Source organism: Rosa chinensis, chromosome 6 (genome assembly GCF_002994745.2).
Source record: "Rosa chinensis cultivar Old Blush chromosome 6, RchiOBHm-V2, whole genome shotgun sequence".
NCBI classification, from domain to species: Eukaryota; Viridiplantae; Streptophyta; class Magnoliopsida; order Rosales; family Rosaceae; genus Rosa; species Rosa chinensis.
The window spans coordinates 64,188,432-64,214,674 of NC_037093.1; the positions used below are offsets into that span (position 1 = coordinate 64,188,432).

Sequence of the window (26,243 nt, forward strand, 5' to 3'; positions counted from 1 at the left end):
CATTTTAGGCCCATTTCGGCTCTATTCAAAAGGTTGGCCTTGCCAGGCCCTTTCGACCCTAGCGGCTTGGGCTTTTCGGGCGGGTAAGGGTTAGCATATTTAAGTCCCGGCCCGATCCTACCCGGCTCTAAATTTTGTTGACTTTGACTAGGCCCGACCAGGCCCAACCCAAAGCCCTAAAATTTAGGGTAGGGCCGGCCCTAGCCCGGCTCATGATGATCCCTATTATTAGGGCTGTCAATGGGTCGTGTCGGGTTGGGTTCGTATCGGGTCAAGGTATTTGTCGTGTCGCAAGATACAAACCCAAACCCAACCCATTTAATAATCGTGTCAAAAATTTAAACCCAAACCCAACCTATTTATTAAACGGGTTACCCGTTTCCAACCCGCTTAACCCATTTAATAAATAGGTTGTGTCGTGTTTGACAAAATGACAAATATATAGGTTGTGTCGTGTTTAACTAAAAAAATGCATAAATTGATTAAATTCACTAAAAACTCTACAAGACGAAGAATATAAATAATTATATATAATTCATAAATAATTAAATCCAATAATTATAAAGCAAAATATTTTAAATTGTCTAATCCTATGATCAAATACTCTCAACATCTAAAATTTCAGGATGAAGTATAGCATAATTGGGTTATACGGGTTCACTTCGTGTTGGCAGATTGACCCGTGGCCGACCCATTTATTAAATGGGTCATGGCGGGTTGACCCACGGCTGACCCGCTTTTTAATCGTGCGGGTTCAACCCGCTTTATTTCGTGCGGGTTTCGAGTCGTGTTATCGGGTCGTGTCGGAATTGACAGCCCTACCTATTATTAGTTCATTACATAAAAAATAAAATAAATAAACCCTAATATGCTAAAGTAAAAAAGTAAGAAAAAGATGCGAGTGCGGTAGATCAAAAGTGGGGTTCATCTGGAGTCTTTAGTTTTTCGTTTTAAAATCCCAAACCATTGACTAGGCTTTTATCCACCACAAAAGAAAATATTGACTAAATTTTCTGTTAATCATTTATATTCTTTCCTTTTCTTAAAAACCAGATGTTGTCGGTGTCTTACATCCACCGTCAAATGTAAGTCGTACACATATCTAATGGTTACGTCGTTGAGTTAGAGTTGACTATAAATTTTATTTAATTTGATTTGATTTGGTAAATAACTTTATTTATTAGCGAATCCTCAACGTGGCACAAGCTCACGAGCCATGAAAATTGTAACCAACAAACCCTAAATAAGTTGTAAATATTACACCCCCCCCAACCCCGCTGAAACGTCTCGTTCTTTTATTTTCAAAGAATTTTGAATCTTAGTTTATTTTTATGGTTCTTATTATCAAAATGTAAAATAAAACTTTATATATTACACAGATATGGGTGAGCACACAAGAATTTTAATTTTTTATTTTTTATGAAATCCAGTAGAAACCTGAAACGAAGAGCCTTGGGACTTTTAGGGTTTTGGTAGAACGCGTCCCACGCGTGAGCGAAAAAAGAAAAAACAAAAGGAGAGTTTTCTCTCCCGGCCGTACGCCGGTGGCTCCCCCACCGTTGCGTTATGGTTCGGGAGGAGAGTTTTGTTTCTGCGTAGTGATGGGGGTCCATGGCAGCCGCGAGGCTCTAGGTTGGTGGATGGGTTGTCGGCTCCGGGTGCAGTCGGATCGATATCGATCTGCTACCCCGGTTCATGGAGGTTTTGCGGCGGTGGTGCAGCGACAGATCTTGGGGCTCCAGCGGTGATCTCTTTCGCCACCATCCCTGCGTGTTGGGCTGTGGCTGTCCTGATCTAGATGCGATGGTGCTGATCCCGGAAGGGACCTGTCCGATCTCTTTTTGCATTTGTGGGGGTTGTCAGCCTAGTGCTGGAGTGGTTTTTTGTGGCGTGTCAGGGGGGGGCTGCGACGAAGGGTTTCAGCGTGATGCTGTTTTGACGTGTGACGATGGCCTGGTGGCGTTGGCGTTGCTGGCAGTCTGTGGATCTGCTGGTTGCCCTTGGCCGTGGCTGGGAGTGGTGGTCTTTGGGCTGAGCCTGATTCTTGGGCCTCTCTGATGTTTTTTTATTTTTGTTGTTATTTTTTGGTAGTTAGTTTTCGGTGGTTGTTTTGGTAAGAATAAGTCCCTCCTCTTGTGAGTGAGGGTTAGGGTTTTGGTCTGGTCTGCTAGCGGTGCTTTCTGGCTATCAACGTGACGATGAATCACCCTTACACGTGGTCTGGCTGTTTTGGACACGGTGTCCGAACGGGTGAAAACAGTTCATCGTTTATGTTACTGGTGAGGTTGTACCGCCATAGTTAGGTTTGGTTAAGGGTTAAGTTTGGTTAGGGGTTGGGTCTTTTTAACTCATGTAAGTCATTGGTGGTGATGGTCCCGTAACTTTGGTTTCGATGATATTGTCACCTGTATGGTTATTTGGTTATTAATAGAAGATGGTACTTTTCTCAACAAAAAAAAAAATCCAAGTAGAAGCAACATGTATGATAGCCCAACACCTTTTGAATTGTCGCCATATTACGAGTTAACCCAGTTATGCTATGATCCTTGACTTGATTATCCATTTTATATTTAAAAATCTCTTCAATATTCGATGTGAATCCATCATCTTCCATTTGACTTTGCACACAATTACTAAATTCAAAAATGTGATGGACGTCTAACAATAATCTTGTTGTGGTAATGTTTGATATGCATACGATTCGATTCCTTGTTAAGTATATTTGTATGGATACGAAAACAAAAATCAAATCTTTTCAATATTTGATGCTTCTTATGCTTGCACACTAGGCCATAATTTATTCTCCTCCCAAGTACCGAGCTTCCCATCAGAAGTTGAAAGTCAAACTTAATGGGTTGTATATGCCACCATATTATAACAAACTTGAGCTTGTGAATGAAGCTCTCTTATTTTAAAAGCACCGGATTGGCAATGTGACTTAATTTAATAATGAGTCAAGAACATCTTAGTTGAGTATTCTCTTGTTTTATTTGTATGTATCTCGTGGCTCACACTACATCGGACATTGAATATTGAGTAGTTCTTGGTTGATAGAAGACATTGACCATGTTCCTAATAGATAAAATCAAGATTTGATTGCCTACCAACTTAAAATATGATACTGGCATCTAGATAGCCGTTGAATTGATTGGCATAATCTCATCATAGAATAAAAAAAGAAGAATCACATGAGTAGAATATAATCAACAATTCACAGATATCACAACTTGTGAAAATACTGATCTTACTTAAAACATTTTATCAGTTTAGTGAGAAAAAAGTTATAGATGTAGCCACCATATCATCTAGTACCGTATCCTCACTAACCGAAGTCTCATATTTTGAAATTTCATGTCTATATTTTCTCTGCTATTGTCTTGTGAAATTCCAAAAACACCCACCACTCACTAATCAAAGTCTCTGTTTTTTTTTGGTCTGACTAATCAAAGTCTCATATTTGAATCTTCCCTTGATTTTTCCTTTGAAATGTGGAGGATCAAACGGGCCTAAATCTCCAAAGTCGTAAACGCTAACCTAGAGGCCCGCCCAACATCTTGTATATGTCTCACCATGGCCCAACATCTTGCAGAGGGGATCCATAGTGGTCCAACATCCCTCACAAGGAACACAGAATTGGGCTTGGAAAATCTGCACCATCCCCATCCACCAAAACGGCCACGTTTATGTTTCTTCTCTTCCAAAATGGACATTTCACCTTCCCAGGCTAACAAGGTTACACAGAAAAACGAAGGTTGCGTTGGATCCAAGGGAAGCAACCACACGTCCCCACAGTCCCAACCAGAGACAAGAGAGAAGGGCCTAAGAGACTAGCAATTAAGCAATTCGCACCAAAACCACGAGATCGAGCTGGTGCTAAATCCAGGTACACCTTTCTCCTTGATTCAGTTTGCGAATCAGGTTCTAGATCTTCTGAATCAGATTTCATATTGATGCTACGTTCCAATCGAATTGAAACCTAATTTGTTGTGATTTTGAGCACGAAGCTCAGCTTAAGTTATGGTTGCCTGCTATTTCTGTGCACTTTTATGAATGAACAAATCGAGTGTTTATGCAAATGTAATGGTGTTTGTGTTGAAGGTGGAGAAAGCGGAGTTTAATGGTGATTGAGACGTGGCCGCGGTGATTCTGGGGAGTTACAGTGGGGAGCAAGAACGGAGCGGATCGGATGGACAAGGACAAGAGCCGTACCGATCTGCTCGCTGCTGGCCGTAAAAAGGTACTTACACATTGGCTGATAGCACACTAGCTTTCGTAATTCTGCTGCTGTGTTAGCAAATAGAGCTCAAGGGTTTAATTCATTTGCCACACACTTGAACTGTAACTTGTCGAGGTATATTTGTTATTAGGTTTAGTTTACATAGATAGGGAAATCCTGTAATGCCTGTAGGTGTTTTCTTTCATTTTGTTGACTGTTATAGAAACGACTAGAGAGAGACAAATGAGCGATCTGATTTTTAATATTTGGTCCCTGTACATTTATCATCAGCTTCAGCAATTTCGTCAGAAGAAGGATAAAGGCAGTGGAAGCCAGGGAAAATCCACGAAAAAGTCTGGAAAATCAGAGCAGCATGGGGCTGTTGCTGATGCAGCCTCAACTGCAACTAAACCTGCAGCGTCCATCAAGTCTGGAAAATCAGAGCAGCATGAGGCTGTTGCTGATGCGGTCTCAATTGCAACTAAACCTACAGCATCGTCTCAGGTCCGTGACGGAGAAATTAAGTCTGCTGTAGGTTCTAATTCAGGAACTGTCAACACATCAGAGTCAAATTCTGTAGAGAATTCTGCAGACTCTGACACTAGTGTAGCTGTTGCTGGTCCCTCGGCAGTGCTCATTACACAGGAGAAAAGTGTGGTTGAAACCGAATTGGGGGAAAATGCCGAATCACCATCAGAGGAGGTGGGGGTTAGTAAGTGTGATGCTGACTCTTCTGTTCAGATTGAATGTGAGAGTACTGGGACTGCTGATGCTGAGGTGGCAAGAGACAGTTCATTGGACACTTCACATACAGTGGATTCTGGGGGAGAAGCCAAGAATTCAAATGTGTCTATACAGGTTGATGAATCGGCCCAACATGCTTCAGTCGATATTACAGAGGGGATGTCCGTCACTGTTGAATCAGATATTCCGAGTAGGGAAAAGGAGTCAATGCCTTCACGGGAAAATATTAATACATCCTTAATGCAGGAGAGGGAAGATCAGGTAACAGATGTAGGTCCTGCTCTTCTCCTTTTGTTATTTAATTTTCATTGCACTTTTTGGATCTAAGGTGGTTGAGCTGATTTTAATGCAGGAAGAATTACAGCAGTTAAATGCCTTGTCTCTCCAGTGTGAAAGTGAAATCATTGTTCCAAGGGAAAGTTTAGCTGTTGTTGGTCCCTCGGCAGTGCCAATTACAGAGGAGAAAAGTGTGGTTGAAACCGAATTGGAGAAAAATGCCGAATCGTCATCAGAGGAAGTGGGGGTTAGTAAGCGTGATGCTGACTCTTCTGTTCAGAATGAAGGTGAGAGTACTGGGACTGCTGGTGCTGAGATGGCAAAAGACAACTCATTGGGCACTTCACATACAGTGGATTCTGGAGGAGAAGCCGAAAATTCAAATGTGTCTATACAGGTTGATGAATCGGCCCAACATGCTTCAGTCGATATTACAGAGGGGATGTCCGTCACTGTTGAATTAGAGATTCCGAGTAGGGAAAAGGAGTCAATGCCTTCACGGGAAAATATTAATACATCCTTAATGCAGGAGAGGGAAGATCAGGTAACAGATGTAGGTCCTGCTCTTCTCCTTTTGTTATTTAATTTTCATTACACTTTTTGGATCTAAGGTGGTGGAGCTGACTTTAATGCAGGAAGAAGTACAGCAGTTAAATGCCTTGTCTCTCCAGCCTTGTCTCTCAACTGCAACTAAACCTACAGCATCGTCTCGGGTCTGTGACGGAGAAATTAAGTCTGTTGTATGTTCTAATTCAGGAATTGTCAACACATCAGAGTCAAATTCTGTAGAGAATTCTGTAGACTCTGACACTAGTGTAGCTGTTGCTGGTCCCTCAGCAGTGCCCATTACACAGGAGAAAAGTGTGGTTGAAACTGAATTGGAGAAAAATGCCGAATCACCATCAGAGGAAGTGGGGGTTAGTAAGCGTGATGCTGACTCCTCTGTTCAGAATGAAGGTGAGAGTACTGGGACTGCTGATGCTGAGGTGGCAAGAGGCATTTCATTGGACACTTCACATACAGTGGATTCTGGAGGAGAAGCCAAGAATTCAAAGATGTCTATACAGGTTGATGTATCAGCGCAACATGCTTCTGATAATATTACAGAGGGGATGTCCGTTATTGTTGAATCAGAGATTCCAAGTAGTGAAGAGGAGTCAATGCCTTCACAGGACAATATTAATACATCCTTAATGCAGGATAGGGAAGATCAGGTAACAGATGTAGGTTCTGCTTTTTTCGTTTTGTAATTTAATTTTCACAACACTTTTTGGATCTAAGGTGGTGGAGCTGATTTTAATGCAGGAAGAAGTACAGCAGTTGAATTCCTTGTCTCTGGGGAATGCTGATGTCACCTCTGGGGAATTGAAACATCAGAATGAGGCCTTAGAAGAATATAGCAAGAAACTGGAAGCAACAAACATTGAGCTCAGGGTCCTATATGAAGCTTTAGAAGAACATAGGGGAAGCGTTGAATCTAGGAACTGTGAGCTTTCGATTCTCTGCGAATCCTTACAACTAGAAGTCACTAATCTTAAAGTAGAAAACGTGGAAGTTGACAGAAAACTACATGTGTATGAGGCCACCTCTGGGGAGTTGAAGGATCAGAATGAGGCCTTAGAAGAATATAGTAAGAAACTGGAAGCAACGAACATTGAGCGCAGGGTCCTATATGAAGCTTTAGAAGAACATAGGGGAAGGATTGAATCTAGGAACTGTGAGCTTTCGATTCTCTGCGAATCCTTACAACTAGAGGTCACTAATCTTAAAGTAGAAAACGTGGAAGTTGACAGAAAGCTACATGTGTATGAATCAAGAACTAGTAAATTGCAGAGTCAATTGCATGATCTACATCTAATTTCAAATGTTATGGTATCTCAGATCTCTGAGCAGTTGGAAAATTTTCACAAGGAAGCAGCTGAGAAAGTTTTGATACTTGAGCGCCATTGGAATTCAACTATTGATCCGGTTCTTGAAGCAACTGGGAAGCTTGATGAATCTCTTGGCAGGGTCAACATGACTACAGCAGTCTCTCATGATTCTTTGGACAGAATTAGCTATTCTGTTGCTTCTGTTTATGATGCCATCAGTTTTATTCAAGATCTGAAGGACAAACTTGAAAGTTCTCAAACAGAACATGAAGCAGTCTTTACTTTATACAAAGAAGCGACTGAGAAATGTGATGATCTGCATGGAAAGAATCAAATGGCCAGTGATTTGTTGCAGAAGTTGTATGGCGACCTTTCTGAACTTCTCACGGTTTTGCATGGGTCTACAGATGGAAGTGATATGTACTTAGAACCTGAGAAGCTTCCTGATCCTCTAGATTACAGTAATTATGAGATCATCATAGAACATGTGGAATCTTTTTTGAGGGGGAGTCTGCAACTTGAATCTGTTAACAAGAAACTAAATTCAGAGTTGATGGCTAGCGCTGAAGAAGTTGAGGAACTGAAACAAAGATGCCTTGATTCTAATGTTCTGCAGAAGTTAATAGAAAATGTTGAAGGGGTGCTGAAAGTGGAACATGCTGAGATTCAATTGGATAAAACGCCTGCTTCACGTCTTGAATCACTGGTGTCATGTCTTGTTCGGAAATGCGAGGAGGCTGACGTGCAGCTAAGCTTATCTAAGGAAGATTCTGGATCTAAGGAGGTGGAGCTGACTTTAATGCAGGAAGAAGTACAGCAGTTAAATGCCTTGTCTCTCCAGCATGAAAGTGAACTCATTGTTCTAAGGGAAAGTTTACATCAGGCGGAGGAAGCACTTCTTGTTGCTCGTTCTGAGATAGAAGGGAAAGTAAATGAACTTGAACAGTCAGAGCAACGGGTGTCTTCCCTTAGAGAGAAGCTTACCATTGCTGTCACCAAGGGGAAAGGTTTGATTGTGCAGCGAGATGGTCTGAAGCAGTCGCTTAACGAGAAATCTGTTGAACTGGAAAGATTCTCACAGGAACTGCAAATGAAAGATGCAAGGCTTCTTGAGATTGAAACAAAACTTAAGGCATATTCAGAGTCAGGTGAGCGGGTGGAAGCTCTGGAATCTGAGCTTTCATATATTCGCAATTCGGCTACTGCATTAAGAGAATCATTCCTTCTCAAAGATTCTGTCCTTCAGAGAATAGAAGAGATCTTGGAAGACCTTGATCTGCCAGAGCATTTTCATTCAAGAGATATTATTGAGAAGATTGATTGGCTGGCTAGGACAGCTACCAGTAACACTTTTCCTGTGACTGATTCAGATCAGAAGAGTTCTGCCGGTGGAGTTTCGTACTCTGATACTGGTTTTGTTGTTATGGATTCCTGGAAAGATGATTTACAACCAAGTTCAAATTCAAGTGAGGATATCAAAAGAAAATATGACGAACTTCAGAGTAAATTTTATGGGTTGGCTGAACAGAATGAAATGTTGGAACAATCTTTAATGGAAAGGAACAACATAGTACAGAGATGGGAGGAAATTTTGGACAGAATTGACATGCCATCACATCTGCGATCTGTGGAGCCAGAGGATAGGATCAATTGGTTAAGTAAAGCACTTTCAGAAGTGCAGGAAGACAATATGTCTCTCCAGCAGAAGGTTGTTAACCTTGAAAACCATTGTGTATCACTAACTGCTGATTTGGAAGACTCGCAAAGGAGAGTGTCTGACCTTGAGGCAGACCTTCAAACATTTGTCCATGAGAGAGATCATCTTTCTGAAAGACTGGAGACTCTGGTCAATGATCAGGAGAAGCTTTCAACAAAGGCAGTTGAATTTGAGCTTGAGAATGAAAAGCTGCAGAAGGAAGTCACTGATTTGCAAGAAAATGTAGCCAAGATGCATGGAAATGAGAATCAAATTCTCAGCATAGAAGCTGACTTAAGAAGATTACAGAGTTTGGTTACTGATGCCTTGGAGGTCTCTGGATCAAAGTACGAGTATTCTGGTGATAGTAGCATTGAGTGCTTGGAAGGGTTACTGAGTAAGCTTTTAGAGAGTTTTGCAACTCTTTCCTCAGGAAAACCTATAGAAGCTGACTTAAGAAGATTACAGAGTTTGGTTACTGATGCCTTGGAGGTCTCTGGATCAAAGTATGAGTACTCCAGCGATAGTAGCATTGAGTGCTTGGAAGGGTTACTGAATAAGCTTTTAGAGAGTTATGCAACTCTTTCCTCAGGAAAACCTGTGCATGGGGGTGCAGCTGAAGGTCTCCATACTGAATATACTGATGCAACAGTTGTTGGATCGAGAAGCCTAAATAGACTTGATTCCCAGGAATCAGATATAGATGTTTTGAAGAAAGAGTTGGAGGATGTTCAACATGAACTTTTAGATGTGAAGGAGGAGAGGGATGGATATCTAGAGAAGCAACAGTCTATGGCTAGTGAATTTGAAGCATTACATAACAAAGTGAATGAGTTGCAAGGGCTGCTTAATCAAGAGGAGAAGAAGTCAGCTTCTGTTAGAGAGAAGTTAAATGTTGCAGTCAGAAAAGGGAAGTCTTTGGTACAACAGCGTGACAGTCTGAAACAAAGTATTGATGAGGTCAACTCTGAGGTGGAACGTTTGAGATCAGAGATCACGACGGGGCAAGTTAAAATTGCAGAGTATGAACAAAACTTCAGGGATTTGTCTACTTACCCTGGTAGGGTAGAAGCCTTAGAATCTGAGACATTGTTCTTGAGGAATTGTTTGAATGAAACTGAGCAGAATTTGCAGCAGAAAGCAAATACTTTGAGCATGATTGTAAATATCTTAGACAACATTGATGTAGGAGGCGATTTTAATTCTCGTGATCCAGTTGTGAAGTTGGAACAAATTGGGAAAATGTGCTTTGATTTACGCACAGATGTAGCCTCTTCTGAGCAAGAGACTAGGAAATCCAAAAGAGCAGCAGAGCTACTCCTTGCAGAACTGAATGAGGTTCAAGAGAGGAATGACGGTCTCCAGGAAGAGCTAGCAAAATCTGCTGATGAAATTTCTATACTCTCCAAGGAAAGGGATCTTGCTGAGGCTGGCAAGCTTGAAGCTGTTTTAAGTCTTGAAAAGTTATCCACTGCTCACTCTGAGGAAAGAAACCAATTTTCTGAATTTGCAGAACTGAAATCTGGTGTAGATCAACTCAGGAAGGGTTTCCATGATATTAGCAATTCATTGGCTGGTCTTTTTTACAACGACTTGGAATTTTTGAAAAACTTGGAGTCTGGTATTGACTCATGTCTCAACTTGAATAGTGGTAATGTAGTTGATGTGCACCCCTTCACTGCAGCTGGTGGATTTCTATTGAGCAAATCAGATAAGGTATTTTCACTTTGCATATGCTGATTGTTTAGTTCCCTAGTGTTTAACCACCATTAGTTATGATAATCTTGTTTCTATGGTTCAAGTTTTCTTCTTCTTGATGACCTCCTTTGCCGAAGGGCTTTGTTTTAGTTTATTGAGTGCTGTTTGTTTCCCTTTTTTGCGACTTTCTCCGAGTTAATACATGTACAGTTTTTAACTGTACTTTTACCTTTCCCTTATTATTCAATATAGGCATTGTTAGACAGAATTCTCAACTAAGACGCTGATGTAGATCTCCCTGTCTCATGTGTGGCTTTTTAAGGCCATTCCAAGCCTATTCTAGGTTCCTTTTTCTAGCATGCCTTTGAATTATTTGGTTTGCATCCTTTTTTGTTTTGCTTGAAAGCACCAATGTCATTTTAAAGTCAGAAAAATGCTGGTCTTGACTGAAAATTATGGTGGTTCGGTTTACTGCACTAAGAAAATTAGAAAATGAGGCCTTTTTAGTGTAAATTGATAATGATTGTAGACTAATTTAATTGCGTATACCTTTGGTCTCTTATTCACGGGTTGGTACTATCTTTATTATTACAGTAAATTCCAACTGTATGATACCAAGTGATGCTAAGGATGACATAACCTACTAAATTCTTTTATGTGGTGAAAATAATCACGCATGAAAAGTAAGTGGGACAAAGAACGGAGATATAAATCACTATAACAGAACTTGGTATTTTGTGTTTAAAGTTTGGGCTTAGTGGGGCCTTTAGTATTAGGTTATTGTTTCTACTTATTGTTGTTATCATTATCACTATTCATTAATGATTATAGTAATAGTCTGTATTTGATCTGAAGCATTCTTCTCTTATAACATCTTCTAATTTTGGATTCTCTGTACAGGATAACTCTATTTCAATTCATTCTTGGTCAGACGAGGCGCATGGACATTTTGGTGACAGTTTTGCCATCGAAACCTTTACATACATAACACATTATGTGCAAGAGCTCATGACGGAGATTGGTGTGCTTAAAGAAAAATTAGATGAACACTCAATGTCTTTGCATGAAAAATCTAGCAGTGTATCCAGATTGGTGGCAATTGTTCGTGGAGAGATAAGTTCCAAAAATGAGTCGTTTGAAGCCTTGAGGAGAGACTTTTTGCAGATGGAAATGGTCAAAAAGGAAAAGGACAAGGAACTTCTTGTCTTGCATAGAAATGCTGCCTTGCTTTTTGAAGCATGCACTAGTTCAGTTGTGGAAATAAATAGAAGAAAAGCTGAATTGGTGGGAAATTGTTGGGCTGTTGGAGATCTGGGAATGACATCAAAAACAGCAGAATTGCCCGCTTTCAGGGGAGAGGGTGAGCTGTACTCTGAGGAATCTGTTAGGTCTGTGGCAGACAGGCTTTTGTCGGCTGCTAGTGATTTTGCTACTCTGACAGCTGAAATAGCTGAAGGCAGCCAAAAGGAAATGAAGCTTACCATTTCAAATTTGCAGAAAGAGCTTCAGGAGAAGGACGTTCAAAAGGAGAGGATTTTCATGGAGCTTGTAAGTCAAATCAAGGAGGCTGAAGCTACTGCAAGCAGCTATTCAGTGGACCTTGAATCTTCACAAACCTTGGTGCATGATTTGGAGAAACAGTTGGAAGCGATGAAAGGTGAACGCAACCTACTTGAGCAGAGAGTAAAGGAGCTAGAAGATGACCATGCCTCCTCTGACGAGTTACAACAGAGGGTCAGATCACTAACGGATGTGCTTGCTGCCAAAGACCATGGTGAGTTTTTCATTTGCATTTATCCAGTCCACACCTATATATACTATAATCTCAAAGTGGCTTTTTTAGATCTATAATTCTGGAAATTATCTGTGATTGTAGAAATTGAGGAGCTAATGCAAGCATTTGATGAGGAGGAGGTACAGATGCATGGTATCACCTTCAAGATCAAGGAACTGGAAAAGATTGTTGAACAAAAAAACCTAGATTTAGAGAACCTTGAAGCTTCTCGTGGCAAGGTGATGAAAAAGCTCTTTGTCACTGTGAATAAGTTTGATGAGCTGCATCATCTATCTGCAAGCCTCCTTGCGGAAGTTGAAGAACTGCAGTCACAGTTGCAAGATCGGGATGCAGAGATTTCTTTCTTAAGGCAAGAGGTCACTAGGTGCACAAATGATGTTCTGGTTGCATCACAAGTCAGTAAGAAGGGAAATTCAGATGAGATCCACGAGTTATTAACATGGTTTGATATGAATATTGCTCGATTTGGGGTGCGCAGTGAGTATCTTGAAGATAAGAACAACAGTGACATCGCTGAACAAATGGAAGTACTCAAGAAGACAGTTGATTCTATTTTATCAGAATTGGGGGATCTACGGGCTGCTGCTCAAAGCAAAGATATATTGTTGCAAGAAGAAAGGACTAAGGTAAAAGAATTAACACGCAAGGGTCAGACTCTTGAGAAGTGTTTGCGGGAGAAGGAATCACAATTAAATCTGCTTGAAGGTGTGGAAGACGGCCAGGCAACTAGCTTGACCTCGGAGATTCATGAAGTTGAGCCTGCGGTGAGATGTTTGATATGTTTAATGTTATATTACTTGCATGCCTTTTTGCCTTTTTCATTTGTACTTCTTGTGTGCAGAGAATTTAAGATGTTCTATGAACTTAGGAATACAAAATAGTTTTTGCTCAGAGTATGTAATGTCATTGAGGAATTTATTTGGTGGGTTTTTGTATAGATAAACAAATGGGCAGCATCTGGTTCCTCCCTTGCATCGCAAGTCCGCAGTTTGCGCAAAGGCAATAGTGAGCAAGTTGCAATTGCCATAGATATGGATCCTGGGAGCACTAGTAGATTGGAAGATGAAGAAGATGATAAGGGTAATCCTATGGCAGTAGTTGCCGCCATCTTTTACTGCTCTTTTCCCGAATAGTCTAATACCACATGAGATAAGTTACTGAAGGTGTTTCTAACCTGTATTGAGCTCTTCTCTGTTTATTACACTGCAGTTCATGGTTTCAAGTCGCTCACTACATCAAGAATGGTTCCTAGATTTACAAGACCTCTGACTGACATGGTTGATGGCCTCTGGTAGGCATATTTTTACTAGTTATATGATTTAAACTTACCTGGACTTTGTGAATGAGCTAAATCATCTTGTACGCTCTGCCAGGGTTACTTGTGATAGGACTTTAATGCGACAACCAATTTTGCGGCTTGGTATCATATTCTATTGGGCTTTTTTGCATACGCTTCTTGCTAGTCTTGCAATTTGAAAAGCTGAATGGGTAAGTTTGTATTAATTCTTTTTTCTTTTTATGTAGTTTAGGAATACATAGTTTTCTTTTTGGGGTACGTTATATCTAATCTTGCTCAACTGATAGGTCTGGAAATTAAATTTTGTAATGTTTCTTATGTTCAATACTTATTTGTTGCATTTTCTTGGGTTGCAGGTTCACATTTGGTTTTAGCGCGAGATGGACTTGGGGTCCCGATTATGTTATTATTGGGTATTAAGTGGAGCTTAATCTGCTTTTTTTGTCTTTCCTATAGATGGGGTTAGAGATAGATTTATTATTCTCAACCAGGCAACTCAGATTCCCATATTTTTATCTGAAGGAATCCTAGAAGCTTGGTTGCATCTAATAAGGAAAAGAGATTCATGATAGGGCAACATAGATCTTTTGTTTACCCAAAACTCAACCAAAGGTTGTACATCATAGCTGTAATTATTTAGGTTCTCTACAAATTTAGAGAGAATTTAGTAAAACAAGCTCCGGTGCAGCGTTTTGTATGGTTGTTACTCGTGTAAAAGTCGGCATGTGTTAATGCTTTCACCCAGTTCTACAAGCAGGTATAGAATCGAACCATTTGGTTTTGTTGTTGGTTTTGAATCAATTGGATTTGTCAGTCACTTGAGCAAACCAAAGGATTATATAAGTAACCATTGCATTCAAAACCTGTATCCATAGATAAATGTACAGAAATCCATAAATTAAACAAAATAAATGCTTCATGCATCAACTCATTCAACTGATCAACATAAGAAAAGAAAAAAAAACACAATTCATCAGAATCAGCATGGACCCAAGTGGAATAAAGGCGCAAATTTTCATGAAACGGACCGTACTGCCCTCTTCTTTTTGCCCAACAGCCTGATTAGCGCTCTCCTCTCTCTCTCTCTCTCTCTCTCTCTCTCTCTCTATACTGAAAGATGAAAGCGGCGTAACTGGCTCAGTCTCTATTATTCCTTTCGACTCTTCGCACTCACTGTCTCTACTACTACACAGTAAAATCACAGATGGTTTTGATAAAAAATCAACCCCCATAGACGTACCTAATACATTTTCAGATTTTCTTCCACACACAATACAAAAGTAGTGATTTATAGGAAATCTTTAAGATTGCCTTGAGGATTCTCTTGAAACCTTGCTATCCTAAAGTGCTTTAGCTCCACTCCTTTAGCCTGTCCACTAAGTGCAAGGTCTGCCAATATCCTCCCCACCACCGGAGACAGCTTGAACCCGTGACCTGAAAACCCGCCTCCGATCACCACATCCTTCCCGAACTCACCTCCAATGAAATCAATCACATAATCCTCATCTGGGGTCATGGAATACATACACAACTGAGTGGCAACCGGCCCTCCGGAATCAACCACGCCGGAGAATGTCTGCTCTATCCACTCCTTCAACGGAGCCAGCGGGTTCCCGGGTCCCCACGGCCTCTTATCCGGGTCACACGGGTACCCGCCATGCACCGCAACCTTGATCAAACCCGGATACTCCAATGAGGGGTACCATAGATATATGGAACCCCATAGCTAGCAAAAGTAGGGAAGTCACCTCCAATGGCAAACCTAGCTTCATGACCCTCCTTGATCCTCCAATAACACACACTGGTCTCCAAGGGCTGTATAGGCAATTCAAACCCACCAACCGTTTTAACTAACCTCTTAGTCCAAGCCCCAACTGTGACCACACATTTCTTGCCCCAAAACCTCTCCCCATTTGCTACCCCCACCCAAATGCCTCCCCTCACTTCATCTCTCTTAATCTCCGTCACCTCCATGTTGTCCCTCAGCACGGCGCCGTTTTGCAAGGCCAGAGTTTGGAACATCGACACCGCCTTGGTGGGCTTGATCACGCCACCGTGCTCCGTAACCAAACCTACCCACCCCTCCGGTATCTTGATCCGACCCGAGTACTCCTGCTCCACTTGCTCCCGGGTCAGCACCCGGTGACCAAGCTCGTTCTTTCGACAGCTACCCACAACTGCCTGGACAACTCTGTCGGTTTCTTGGCCCATATCCAACTGATGCGCCTTGAAATAGACATTGTACCCGATCTCTGACTCTGCTTGTAGCCATAGCTTGTAGGACTCGAGTACCAGAGGACCGTAATAGTCCTCTGGATACGTAGCCCGGATCGTCCGGGACTCGCCATGAGACGAGCCCCGGTGGTGGAGGAAGTCGAATTGCTCGAGCAGGAGGGTCTTGTGGCCCCTCTTGGCGGTCTGGTAGGCGGTGGAGCTGCCCATAATTCCGGCCCCGACGACTATGACGTCGAACTCGTGGACGCAAGATTCCATCTCCGGTTTCTGCGTGGAAGAGGACAAAGGAAGACAGTTCAAGTGAGTTGGCTTTGGGATTTGCTCCTAAGCATCTGTGACTTGGGAGTGCGTGTTTTTTGACAAAGCTAGTTTGTTTTTAACATGGACGTTTCTTGAAAGGCACCACCGTTTTTTCCAAAATCACGACATTGCCACTGTCTTTGGAGGCCTGTCTTTGTCTTGGCGACGGCTGGTCTTTCATGCAGTAAAAGACGACAAGAGACCGGTCTTTTGGGAACACGTACTATTGAGCTTATTACTGCGGGTAAACCCTAGTAAAACACGGGGGATTTCATAAACAAAATGATTTTTTATCACTTAAGATGAGTACAAATTTTCAACTAGAAGCATAGGGAATCACCTGTGCTCGAGGATATAGATTGCATAAGACAAATGTTATGTGATCATTGTGTTGTTGGTATCGTGTCATAAAACACTTTTTTCTTGTATTTAGATTTCTGCAAATTTTTTTGAAAATGACAAATTTTTTAAAAATTCACAGACTATTTAAAAAATTGATAGATTGTTATTGATTTTTTTAAAACTTTTTCTCACATTTTTTTTATTCTAAACTTTCGTACCTCACTTTTTTCTCACAGGGTGCAAAGAATGTGCAGCATGCGGAAGTTGTGCATGTGGAAGAAGAGGGTATAGTGAATGTGACACAACATGAAACTCACATTGCACAACAGCAAGAGTCCCAACCTGCATTTTTGCCCACTCAACAGTACTGGTCTAGGGTTTAGGCATAGGAGGTTCAAATCACTAGCACAGAAAAAGCCCAAGCCAAAGAATGCCCCTCCATCACCAGCTACTTCAGATGAGTATAGTTATGGGATTAGAATGGATTTCTGTTGCTTTATTTCAGTTTCTTGTCTTGTTCACACAGTGCACATCTGTTTTTGTATGTTGCTGTTCCAAATTTGATGCATTTGTGACAACAATTGTATTTGAGACTTTGTGGCAAGCTTTATCTTAGGTCATGTTATTTTTATCAGTTTGGTTGCATAGTTTGTGACATAGTGCCATACTATGATAAACAGAGCTTCAAAACTTAGAGGCACTCTTTTTGGGTCAGGGTCAAAACATGAGGTGCCAAACTGATATAAACTTTAGTCCTCTGATGGAGGGAATAACCATTCTCTTCCAAATTGGAGGCAAATAGGTCAAAGGAAACCATTGACTTCAAAATTGGCAGCAAATTGGTCAAAGAAAAAAATGTATATGTCATTGAAATGGTAGGAATACCAGGAGGGACGAAAATACCCCTCATTATATGCCACATGGATGGCGCCGTAACGGAGCTAACGGCTCCAGATACCACAATTAGGTCGGGGTGAAAACCTCATATACCAATCTGATAGTTTTAGAAGGTGAGGTACGAAAGTTTAGAATGGGGAAAATGTGGGACACTGTTTGGGCAATTTTCCCTAAAATCATTAATTTTATCCATAGACTTTTTATTGATTTATGAAAATCTATATATTTTTATTATGAATGAATTCTATAGATTTCACAACATGTACAAAAAACAAAAAACAAACCAATGCAATTCAAACGCAAAACAAGATAATAGCTCGTTGTCTCTTTAAATTTTCTAGTAGACATTGACTCAAATGAATCATTATTACTCTGTCTAACTAGTTTGTTCTCATTCATAATCTCTCAACCAACATAATTAAAGATACAATATAAATTACTTGATGTTTATGGTTAATTATTCTCATCAATTTTATTTTCGCCGATTAACATATATCATAATAATATATTCATCAATGTCTTAATCTATATTAATCAATTGAAATTCAATTGCTCAAGCTTTCTTTGAACTGTAATATAAATTCAAATCAATGAGAATACTTAAGAAGACACAATTCAATATTTCATAGCAACACTATTCAAGATTTTAGGGGTGGACCACAATGTTTCGGTTTCAAGGTTGCATAAATCATTTTTATTGCTATTAGGGTTCTAAGTATCACAATTGAAAAACAAAAAGATCACATTCAACAACAATAATGAATATGTTTGGTATCAAAAAACGGTGATATCATAAAAGATTAGGGAAAAGACAAAAAAACTAAGAAAGAAAGATGATGGATGACCAACCTCTTTGCGCGTAGAGAGAACAACTTTGATAGACTTTTCCAAATCTCTGGTCTGGTGGTTGGAAAATTATTAGAGTTTGGTATAAATACTTTCAACTACAAAGTCTAGGGGTATTCAATCTCTTAGAATTTGGTGGAATTCATGAATTCTTTTTAAAATCTCAATTGAATGTCTTGAGACTTTTATGGGACTGCTAAAAGTTTAAATTGAATACACCCAGACTTTTAAATTCCATAGATTTCTTTAAAAATTTGGGAAAATGTCAATTTACCCAAATTAGATTAGCTCAAACCTCATTTATCTAAACATCTTATAGGATTGCCCACTTATCAATCACATACTTTTTGCCCCAATACCCAATTAAGTTATTTTTTTATATTGTTTTTTGTTTATTTTTTAGACAATTTTGCCCTCTCTCCATTTGTCACTTAGAGAGACTTCGCTGGCCTCCGGAATCCAGTCCCCGGCTGCCCGAATCAGGTGATCGGAAGCCGAAATTTGGTGATTGATAATCGGAGTCTGGCATCCAGTTTTATTGGCCATAGTAATACCTAATAAACTTTATTGCCCTCCCCCCCCCCCCCCCCCCCCCCAATAAAAATTTATTGGGTTTTATTGGGGGGTAATAAAAGTCTTCGGTGACGGGATTTCGACGGCCGGTTACCAGATTCCGGCGAAGTCTCCAATGAGTTTTTACTTATTTGGAGGGCAAACTTATCTTTTATATTTAAATGGGGTAAGTGCATGGGCACACAAATTTTTTAGTACAGTGGCCATTTGTGGGACTTAAATTGAGTAAATGGTCAATAGGGATGGCAAAAATCCCCAGCGGGGCGGAGCTCCATTGGATACCCGCCCCTAATAGGGGGAGAATTCGGGGACAAATGGGGAATGGGGATGGAGATCCCCAATCCCCGCTATCTAAGATTGGGGATGGGGCGGGGATGGTATTGTGATTCCCATCCCCAAACCCGCTCCAATAATATATACATATATTTAACTTATATATATATATTTTGATTTATTTTTTATAATATAAATCACAAATATATACATTTACTACTTTACTTTAATAGCTACAGTTTTACTTTAATGGTGTTTTGATTTTTGCACTTACTGAATTATGATTTATGAATTTAATCATATTTTAAATTTATTTTTTGTAGATTTTGATTTTAAAAAAAACAATATGAGAAAAAATTATTTTATTTATTAAATTCTTATTGGGGATTTGGGGCGGGTTTGGAGGCTTAGTCCCCAATGGGGATGGGGACGGGGAATCTCCAACATATTTTTATTGGGGGTTGGGGCGGGGATGGGGGTAGAAAATGACCCCAGGGATGGGAATGGTATTGTGATCCCTATCCCCAATCCGCCCTATTGCCATCCCTAATGGTCAATCACTAATTTGATATTTAATACACTCCCTTAGTTTTAGAAAAAATCGAATTTAAGACCTCAAAATAAAACATGACATGCCAGACAATGTAGATGAATTTTTTTCTATTTACAATTTTAAATCCTGAAAATTTAAAATATTAAATTCTGACGGCTCTAAAAGTCGATTGAGAAAGCTTTATCAATGATCAAATACTGTGGCACTAATAGTATGATTATCGTCTTTATTCTCTTAATTAGTCGGTTAAGTAATGCACATGCGTTATCAATCATTAATTTAGCTTTACATATCACTACGTAACTAATGTTAATTTGCGTGCTAATCTTGCTAATCCAATTGGCATATTGTCTAAGGAACTCAATGATGGATCACCATGTGCTACGTGTATCACATGTGGAGTGATCTCCAACCGATGAAGATTGGTCGTTCGAAGTTGATCCAATGATGTCATTGATGGCCATGAACTTGAGAATGAACACCAGCCCTTCTTTTTCTTTCATATTCCATGTGCAATTTATTTATATATGAACCTTGGAAAGTGACCACAGAGAAATGTGGGGTTTGCTTTGTATTTGTGGAATATTTTGTTCTCTTGTTCAGTCACCATCCATTGTATCTTGGGCGGTTCGACAGTGCTTCACAACAACCCCTGTTTTCTATAATGCCTTACCTATCTATTAATCTCTGCTGGTGCTAAGAAAAAGCCAAGGTTTATCATACATATTAGAACATCTCTAATGGTATAGTCAAAATACTTGTGTCAAATTTGAATTTGACAGGTGACGTGGCAATTGTCATTTTTGACAAATTTATACTCCAATGAATGTGTTAAATTCAGATATTATTTTTTTTTTCAGAATTTTTAATAAAAATATAACTTTTCCTCTTTCTTCTTATCTCTCCTCTTTCTTCCTATCCCTCCACTTTTCCTCTTTCTTCTTATCTCTCCTCTTTCTTCCTATCCCTCCACTTTTCCTCTTTCTTCTTAACTCCGTTTGCGCCAGCCGTAGGAGCTTAGGCTCTGATGATCACATCGACGAGACCTCTAGTTGCTCAAATAACGGCTCCGGTGAGCTGGTGGAAGATGGACATAACCTCAAATTCGTAGATCTAGTGGAGGTAGTGATTGAAACATTTGAATAAAAATATATTTGCTGCAATAAATTCGCAGAAAAACCGTTCACAATTGGAAAACCATTCACTCTTTTTCTTCGGGGTTTAGTCTCCTTCTTGCTTCTGGGTCCAATCCCAAACTTCGGGATTAAAAGTTGACAACTCTTGATGCCATAGCCGGCGCCTCTTCTCTGTTTCTTCATTTGTTGTGGATCTGGAATTGGGCGCAACGGCCACCCTTCAAGGCTGGTCTCTACTTCGTAAAACTCGGAATCAGAACCCGTCGAAGTCGACACCGACAAATGTTATTGTGGGTCAATTGCCTGAGAAGATGCAGAACCAGAAAAGGAGAGAAAGAAGCTCTGTGGGGAAAGAAGAGAGAGAGAGAGAGAGAGAGAGAGAGAGAGAGAGAGAGAGAGAGAGAGAGAGAGAGAAGGCAGAGAGATAAATAATGATTAAAAAAAAAAGACAGATTAAGTTTGTGTTGTCAAATTTGACAGCCCAACTCCATATGTCATTTACATGTAGGATAAGACTAATGGGTTGGAGTTCTTCCATTTGTCTTTTGTTACCAGTAGAAGCCTCCACGTGGATTTAACAAATCCATTGGAGATGGTCTTATATATTTTATAACACATGTATATGTTTGTGTCACATGCAGATTTTGAATGATCGATTAAGGTTAGGCATCAACTTGTTGGTAGGAAATAATTAAGGTTCATGTCTTGTATTTTTGTCAACATGTTGGGTATGTCTTTGTATCTATGTTGTATTTTTCTCAATCAAGTGAATTTCTAGTGAAGGGATAATTTTTTTTTGGGTTATTATCACAAATGGTACCTGAACTTTACCTCAATCTTATCGATGGTACCTGAACTTCAATTTTGATCACAACCAGTACCTGAACTTTTCGATTTCATTTTAAATGGTACCTAGAGCCACCTCCGGTCACTATTCCGACTAAAAACGACATGGAAGGCGATCATAGTGATGATTTTTGATGATTTCGAGGGTTGCGATCATATATAGTATGATTTTTTGGTAATAGACTTGCTTTGAACTTGTTTTTTTTATTTTTGTTTTCTTAGATTTGGCTTTTTTGGCCGGAATAGTGACTGAAGGTGGTCTTAGGTACCATTTAAAATGAAATCGAAAAGTTCAGGTACTGGTTGTGATCAAAATTGAAGTTCAGGTATCATCGATAAAATAGAGGATAAGTTCAGGTACCATTTGTGATAATAAATTAATAACCTTTTTTTTTTTAATTACATCAGTAATCAAGAATCTTGCAAAAGTCAAATTCACGTCATTCCACTTACAAAAAAAATAAATTTAGGCCACTAGACCAAAATATAATGAGCTACTGACTAGATCGATATAATATATATCATGAAAATATCTTACTGTGAAATTATATTTAAGCAGGGAAACAAACATTCTCTGCATGAAAAAAGTTTGTTGTAGACTTGATAGTAGGAGTGATTCCTACTCAGTGTTGAAGACTACCGTCGAGGTAATTATACTGTTCTGAACTAGATTTTGTCATACATATATACTTTTCTTTGAAAGGCCTATAATTTATAAATGTTGTGGTTTACATGCAGTTGTTTAGGATGAGGGGACATCACTTCAGCAGTATTTGTCAAAATGCTCGCCGCATCGGACATATCACAGTGAAGCTTGTAAAGTTTCTGAACAGCACCATATGCACTATGTCATACAATGCAACATATCGCAGGCAGTTAACCTGAATCCCAAAGCTACATTGAAGACCCCATTATTGAAAAACTGTCATCATCACAACCTCAGTACACAAAGAATATCTAGAGAGGAACATCAATTCAAGATTGTTCTTTTCTTTCTCATAGCTAGATTTTCAAAAATTGTTAGCCATACATCAATATATAGTAGGTCCCATGACTTCTTCCATCCTTGTTTGGAAATTGAAAGATGTTATGTTTTGAAGATACACTATGTAAGGCTATATATGCTGTGTTCATCACATATGTCATGAACTACTGTACGTGTTCTCGATGGTGATGCCTGAATTTCCTATTTAATAGAAACTAGAATACATTCACAAAATTTTTTATTAGTGCGGGACTACTGAAACTGCAAAGGATTGCATCTGTAGCTACAAAGAACCACATAATGAGATGACGCTCAGTCCCTTCAGCTGCACAATTCACTTTTTTATTTTTTTCAGGAGGTTGAAATCAAAGCCTATAATCTATATTATGAGACAAAAATGTTAAAATTGGCCACTATTCACACATAAGGCACAGTAAGATTCCCTTTCATTTGACCTTGGCAAATTACTTGAGAATCATCTGAAAGTTGTCACTAGTTTCTGCTTTAACTTTAAAAACATAAAAATTTTCACCAAATTACTCACAACAGTAAGATCGATCTTCAATCTTGATATTGAAGTAAACGAGTTGTTTTTAGATGCAGAATTTAATGGAAGATAGAAAAACAGTAAAACTTTCATTCTGCAGCTTAAGAGGTGTAGGTACTGATTACTTGTCTCCTAATGGCATGGAATCTTCAAGTCTTCTTGTTAGCCTCGAAGACATATTTTTTGATCGAATCTTTGATGGATAACAATTCAGGAAACTGCCCTTTCAGCTTTGAAGCATCCATTTCATTGTTACTCCTTTGTGCTACAATCACCTTGGCTTGTTCTTCTAGGTCAAAATTTTGCCACTTGAACTTAGGGTCAATGTAATCCCTATACATCTCTAGAATCTCATTATGGCTTATGACTCCTGGGTTGGTGAAGTTCCATATTCCTCGGCAGTTTCTCCTAGCCATTTCAATGGAGATTGGTAGGAGCTCATCAAGCACGGTCATACTATTGGGTATGTTCACCACTTTGTTGTAACGCGAGATCTTTGTGATGAAGTTTCTTGGGTTGCTGAGGTCTGATGAAATCGGCATTCTAACTCTCAGAGTGCACACATTGTCATATTCCTTTAACAACTCCTCAACCTGCACATTTTACCATGTTCTTTGTAATATATGCATGACTCACAGATATGGATGACTGGTGACCATAAATTGTCTCTTGTCAAACTGTTTGATATGTTATATTGTCATTATTGCTTAAATATGTGGTCTAGATTAATGGTCTGACAACATAACATACGATATATTTGAGAAGAGAATATTTACCCATTGAATCAGATTCCATCGTCATGCATGTCAATGTATCATATGGAAAAAGCCAAACCTTGAACCATGATCACTATTAGAATCAAAAAGCAAAACGAACAAGTTTGAGTTTGTTACCATGGCTTTGGTCTTGGAATAGAAGGAACCAGTGAAATTAGGCTTGTCCTCCTCCTTGAATCCAATGCCTGATCCTCGAGGGTGATCCTTGTCATACTCAAATATGCAGCCGGTTGCGAAATTCATCATTAACAAACCTTGTTCCTTACAAACATCAGCCAAAGTAAGTGTCCCAACTACATTAGTCCTAATTGTTTCAGTCTTGTGTGACTCACACCAATCAACATTAGGCCTTCCAGTAATTCCAGCTGCATTGAAAACATGGGTTGGTGTTGCTCTGGTTATGTCCTCTAGCAAAGACTTCTTATCTTCCAATCTTCCCTTCCCATACTCAAACTCAATTCCTCCATCCTTACAAAGCTTCCCCAATAACCCTCCTATCCAACCAGTCCTTCCGTATATCAAGAATTTTAATTCGCCGCTGTTACTAATGTCACTGCATGATCTAGTCATCCTGGTGTACCCGTATTGAAAGAACCAAGCTTCATCATTGCAGTGATTAATCACAGAAATACTCGGGTGGGGGTGAAGTGCAGCATCCACATTTCCCCACCAATTTGGGTGCTTAGTGTACCACTCCATTGTCAGCTTCAACCCCATTTCCCAATTAGTCTTCACCTCCCAACCCAAATTCTTCAGCTTTTGATCATCCAAGAAGTACCTTTGGTCATTAAAAGGCCTATCTTGAACAAAATCTATAGCTTCCTTTGGATCCAAACCAAACATCTTGCAAACATCCTCTGCCACATCTATGACTGACCTTTCTTTTTTGGTACCAATGTTATACACATGCCCAATTACCCCCTTATGAAGAATCACATCAAATGCCTCTGCAACATCGTCACAATACAAATAGCTTCTAACATTTGACCCATTACCATGAATCGGCAATTTCTCGCCTTTCATAGCAAGCAGCATGAATTTCGGGATAAGCTTTTCGGGGTATTGATGAGGCCCGTAGACATTGTTACCTCTAGTTGTTATTGTAGGCAAGTCATAAGATCTGTGATATGCCATGACCAACATTTCAGCCCCGGCTTTCGTGGCAGAGTAAGGATTTGTAGGGAGGAGTTGAGAGGCCTCAGGATTTCCAATGTCAGTTGCCATATCAGTCTCACCATATACCTCATCAGTACTAACATGGATGAACCTCTTGATTCTCTGTGTGACCTTGCAAGCTTCTAGAAGCACATGGGTGCCATAAACATTGTTGTTTGTGAACTCAAATGAGTTCCCAAACGAATTGTCCACATGGGTCTGTGCAGCAAAGTGCATAATGGTGTCAATCTCCTCAACCATCAACAGGTGATTGATTAGGTCAGCACAAGCAATGTCTCCCTTGATGAACTTGAAATTATGTGAGGCTTTACAGGGGTGAAGGTTCTTGAAGCTAGAGCAATAGTCTAGCTTGTCAAGAGCTACAATCTTGTAGTTGGGGTAGTTCTTGATGAGTCTGTTGGTGACATGGCTGCCTATGAATCCCGCTGCACCTGTAATGAGGATGTTCTTTGGTGCATAGGGGGTTGCTTCATATACCATATTTACAGCCCTCTTTATTATTTCTTATGCAATCTTCTTCTGCTACCACCGAACAATTTATTTAAAAACACAACATAAATATCTAGGAAACCAGAAAAATCATTAATATTCTATCATAGCAATCGAAAACACTCATTTTAGCACCTACATTTTGCATTTCTGCTTCATAACAAATTCCAATGGAAACCGATTGCTTTCTTTTGTCAAACCCTAATTTCAAAACGGCTTCACAGACTCTTAATCTTCTAGGATCCACTCATGAAAAATTTCATCCCCCAGCAATATGGATTAAGCAATGAACGTACATTCTTTGATCAAGATTGCATTGAAACTTAAGATTATTGATTCTCCTCATAAAATATACGTAATCTGAAAAAGAAAGTGCAGACATTTCTTATTTTTTACATGGAGATACTTACACGTAATATCATAAATGGCAGATTGAAGTGGTATCCATAGAGGACTGATCTTGAAGCAAACCGAAGGATGCTGTTTAGGCAGCAGTAAGTTAATGGGTGATTCTCAGTTTGATTGATCTGTGAAGTGAGAAACAATGGAAGATGAGATCAAATTAGATGCGTAATGGACGCTAGAGGTGATCATATCGATCTGTTGGAGGTGTTTAAGGGGGTCTTGGACTCTGACTCTCTCTCTTACTTTTTGGCAATCTCTTACTAGTTATTAT

General features: G+C 39.7%; 3 protein-coding genes and 1 long non-coding RNA gene across 7 annotated transcripts; 2 read left to right on the top strand and 2 right to left on the bottom strand.

Annotated features, from left to right (window-relative positions):
• Positions 1 to 3,704: 3,704 nt before the first annotated feature.
• On the top strand, positions 3,705 to 14,363 carry LOC112169779 (A-kinase anchor protein 9). 4 transcript variants are annotated; one of them, XM_024306835.2, is made up of 12 exons: positions 3,705 to 3,883; positions 4,099 to 4,237; positions 4,508 to 5,230; positions 5,313 to 5,789; positions 5,872 to 6,450; positions 6,542 to 10,519; positions 11,402 to 12,275; positions 12,378 to 13,060; positions 13,235 to 13,376; positions 13,506 to 13,587; positions 13,670 to 13,784; positions 13,950 to 14,363. In XM_024306835.2, exons 2-11 carry the CDS (start codon positions 4,187 to 4,189, stop codon positions 13,770 to 13,772), a joined length of 7,692 nt encoding a protein of 2,563 aa, XP_024162603.1. In that variant the 5' UTR covers positions 3,705 to 3,883; positions 4,099 to 4,186; the 3' UTR covers positions 13,773 to 13,784; positions 13,950 to 14,363. The 4 variants fall into 4 exon arrangements, with proteins under 4 accessions (XP_024162603.1, XP_024162604.1, XP_024162605.1 ...); XM_024306836.2 differs by having other exon boundaries at positions 5,313 to 5,780; XM_024306837.2 differs by having other exon boundaries at positions 4,508 to 5,221.
• A 106-nt stretch (positions 14,364 to 14,469) lies between these two features.
• Positions 14,470 to 16,179, bottom strand: LOC112169780 (probable sarcosine oxidase). The gene is given in 2 exon segments (XM_024306839.2): positions 14,470 to 15,288; positions 15,291 to 16,179. Coding segments are annotated over 2 exon segments (1,203 nt in total). The 5' UTR covers positions 16,087 to 16,179; the 3' UTR covers positions 14,470 to 14,881.
• A 5,276-nt stretch (positions 16,180 to 21,455) lies between these two features.
• On the top strand, positions 21,456 to 22,909 carry LOC121049642. The gene is made up of 3 exons (XR_005800951.1): positions 21,456 to 21,476; positions 22,154 to 22,241; positions 22,333 to 22,909. It is a non-coding gene; the product is annotated as an uncharacterized LOC121049642 (long non-coding RNA).
• Positions 22,910 to 23,115: 206 nt separating this feature from the next.
• Positions 23,116 to 26,243, bottom strand: LOC112174460 (trifunctional UDP-glucose 4,6-dehydratase/UDP-4-keto-6-deoxy-D-glucose 3,5-epimerase/UDP-4-keto-L-rhamnose-reductase RHM3). Its single transcript, XM_024312239.2, has 3 exons — positions 25,978 to 26,243; positions 24,020 to 25,597; positions 23,116 to 23,719 (listed from the first exon to the last, which is right to left on the bottom strand). Exons 2-3 carry the CDS (start codon positions 25,556 to 25,558, stop codon positions 23,276 to 23,278), a joined length of 1,983 nt encoding a protein of 660 aa, XP_024168007.1. The 5' UTR covers positions 25,559 to 25,597; positions 25,978 to 26,243; the 3' UTR covers positions 23,116 to 23,275.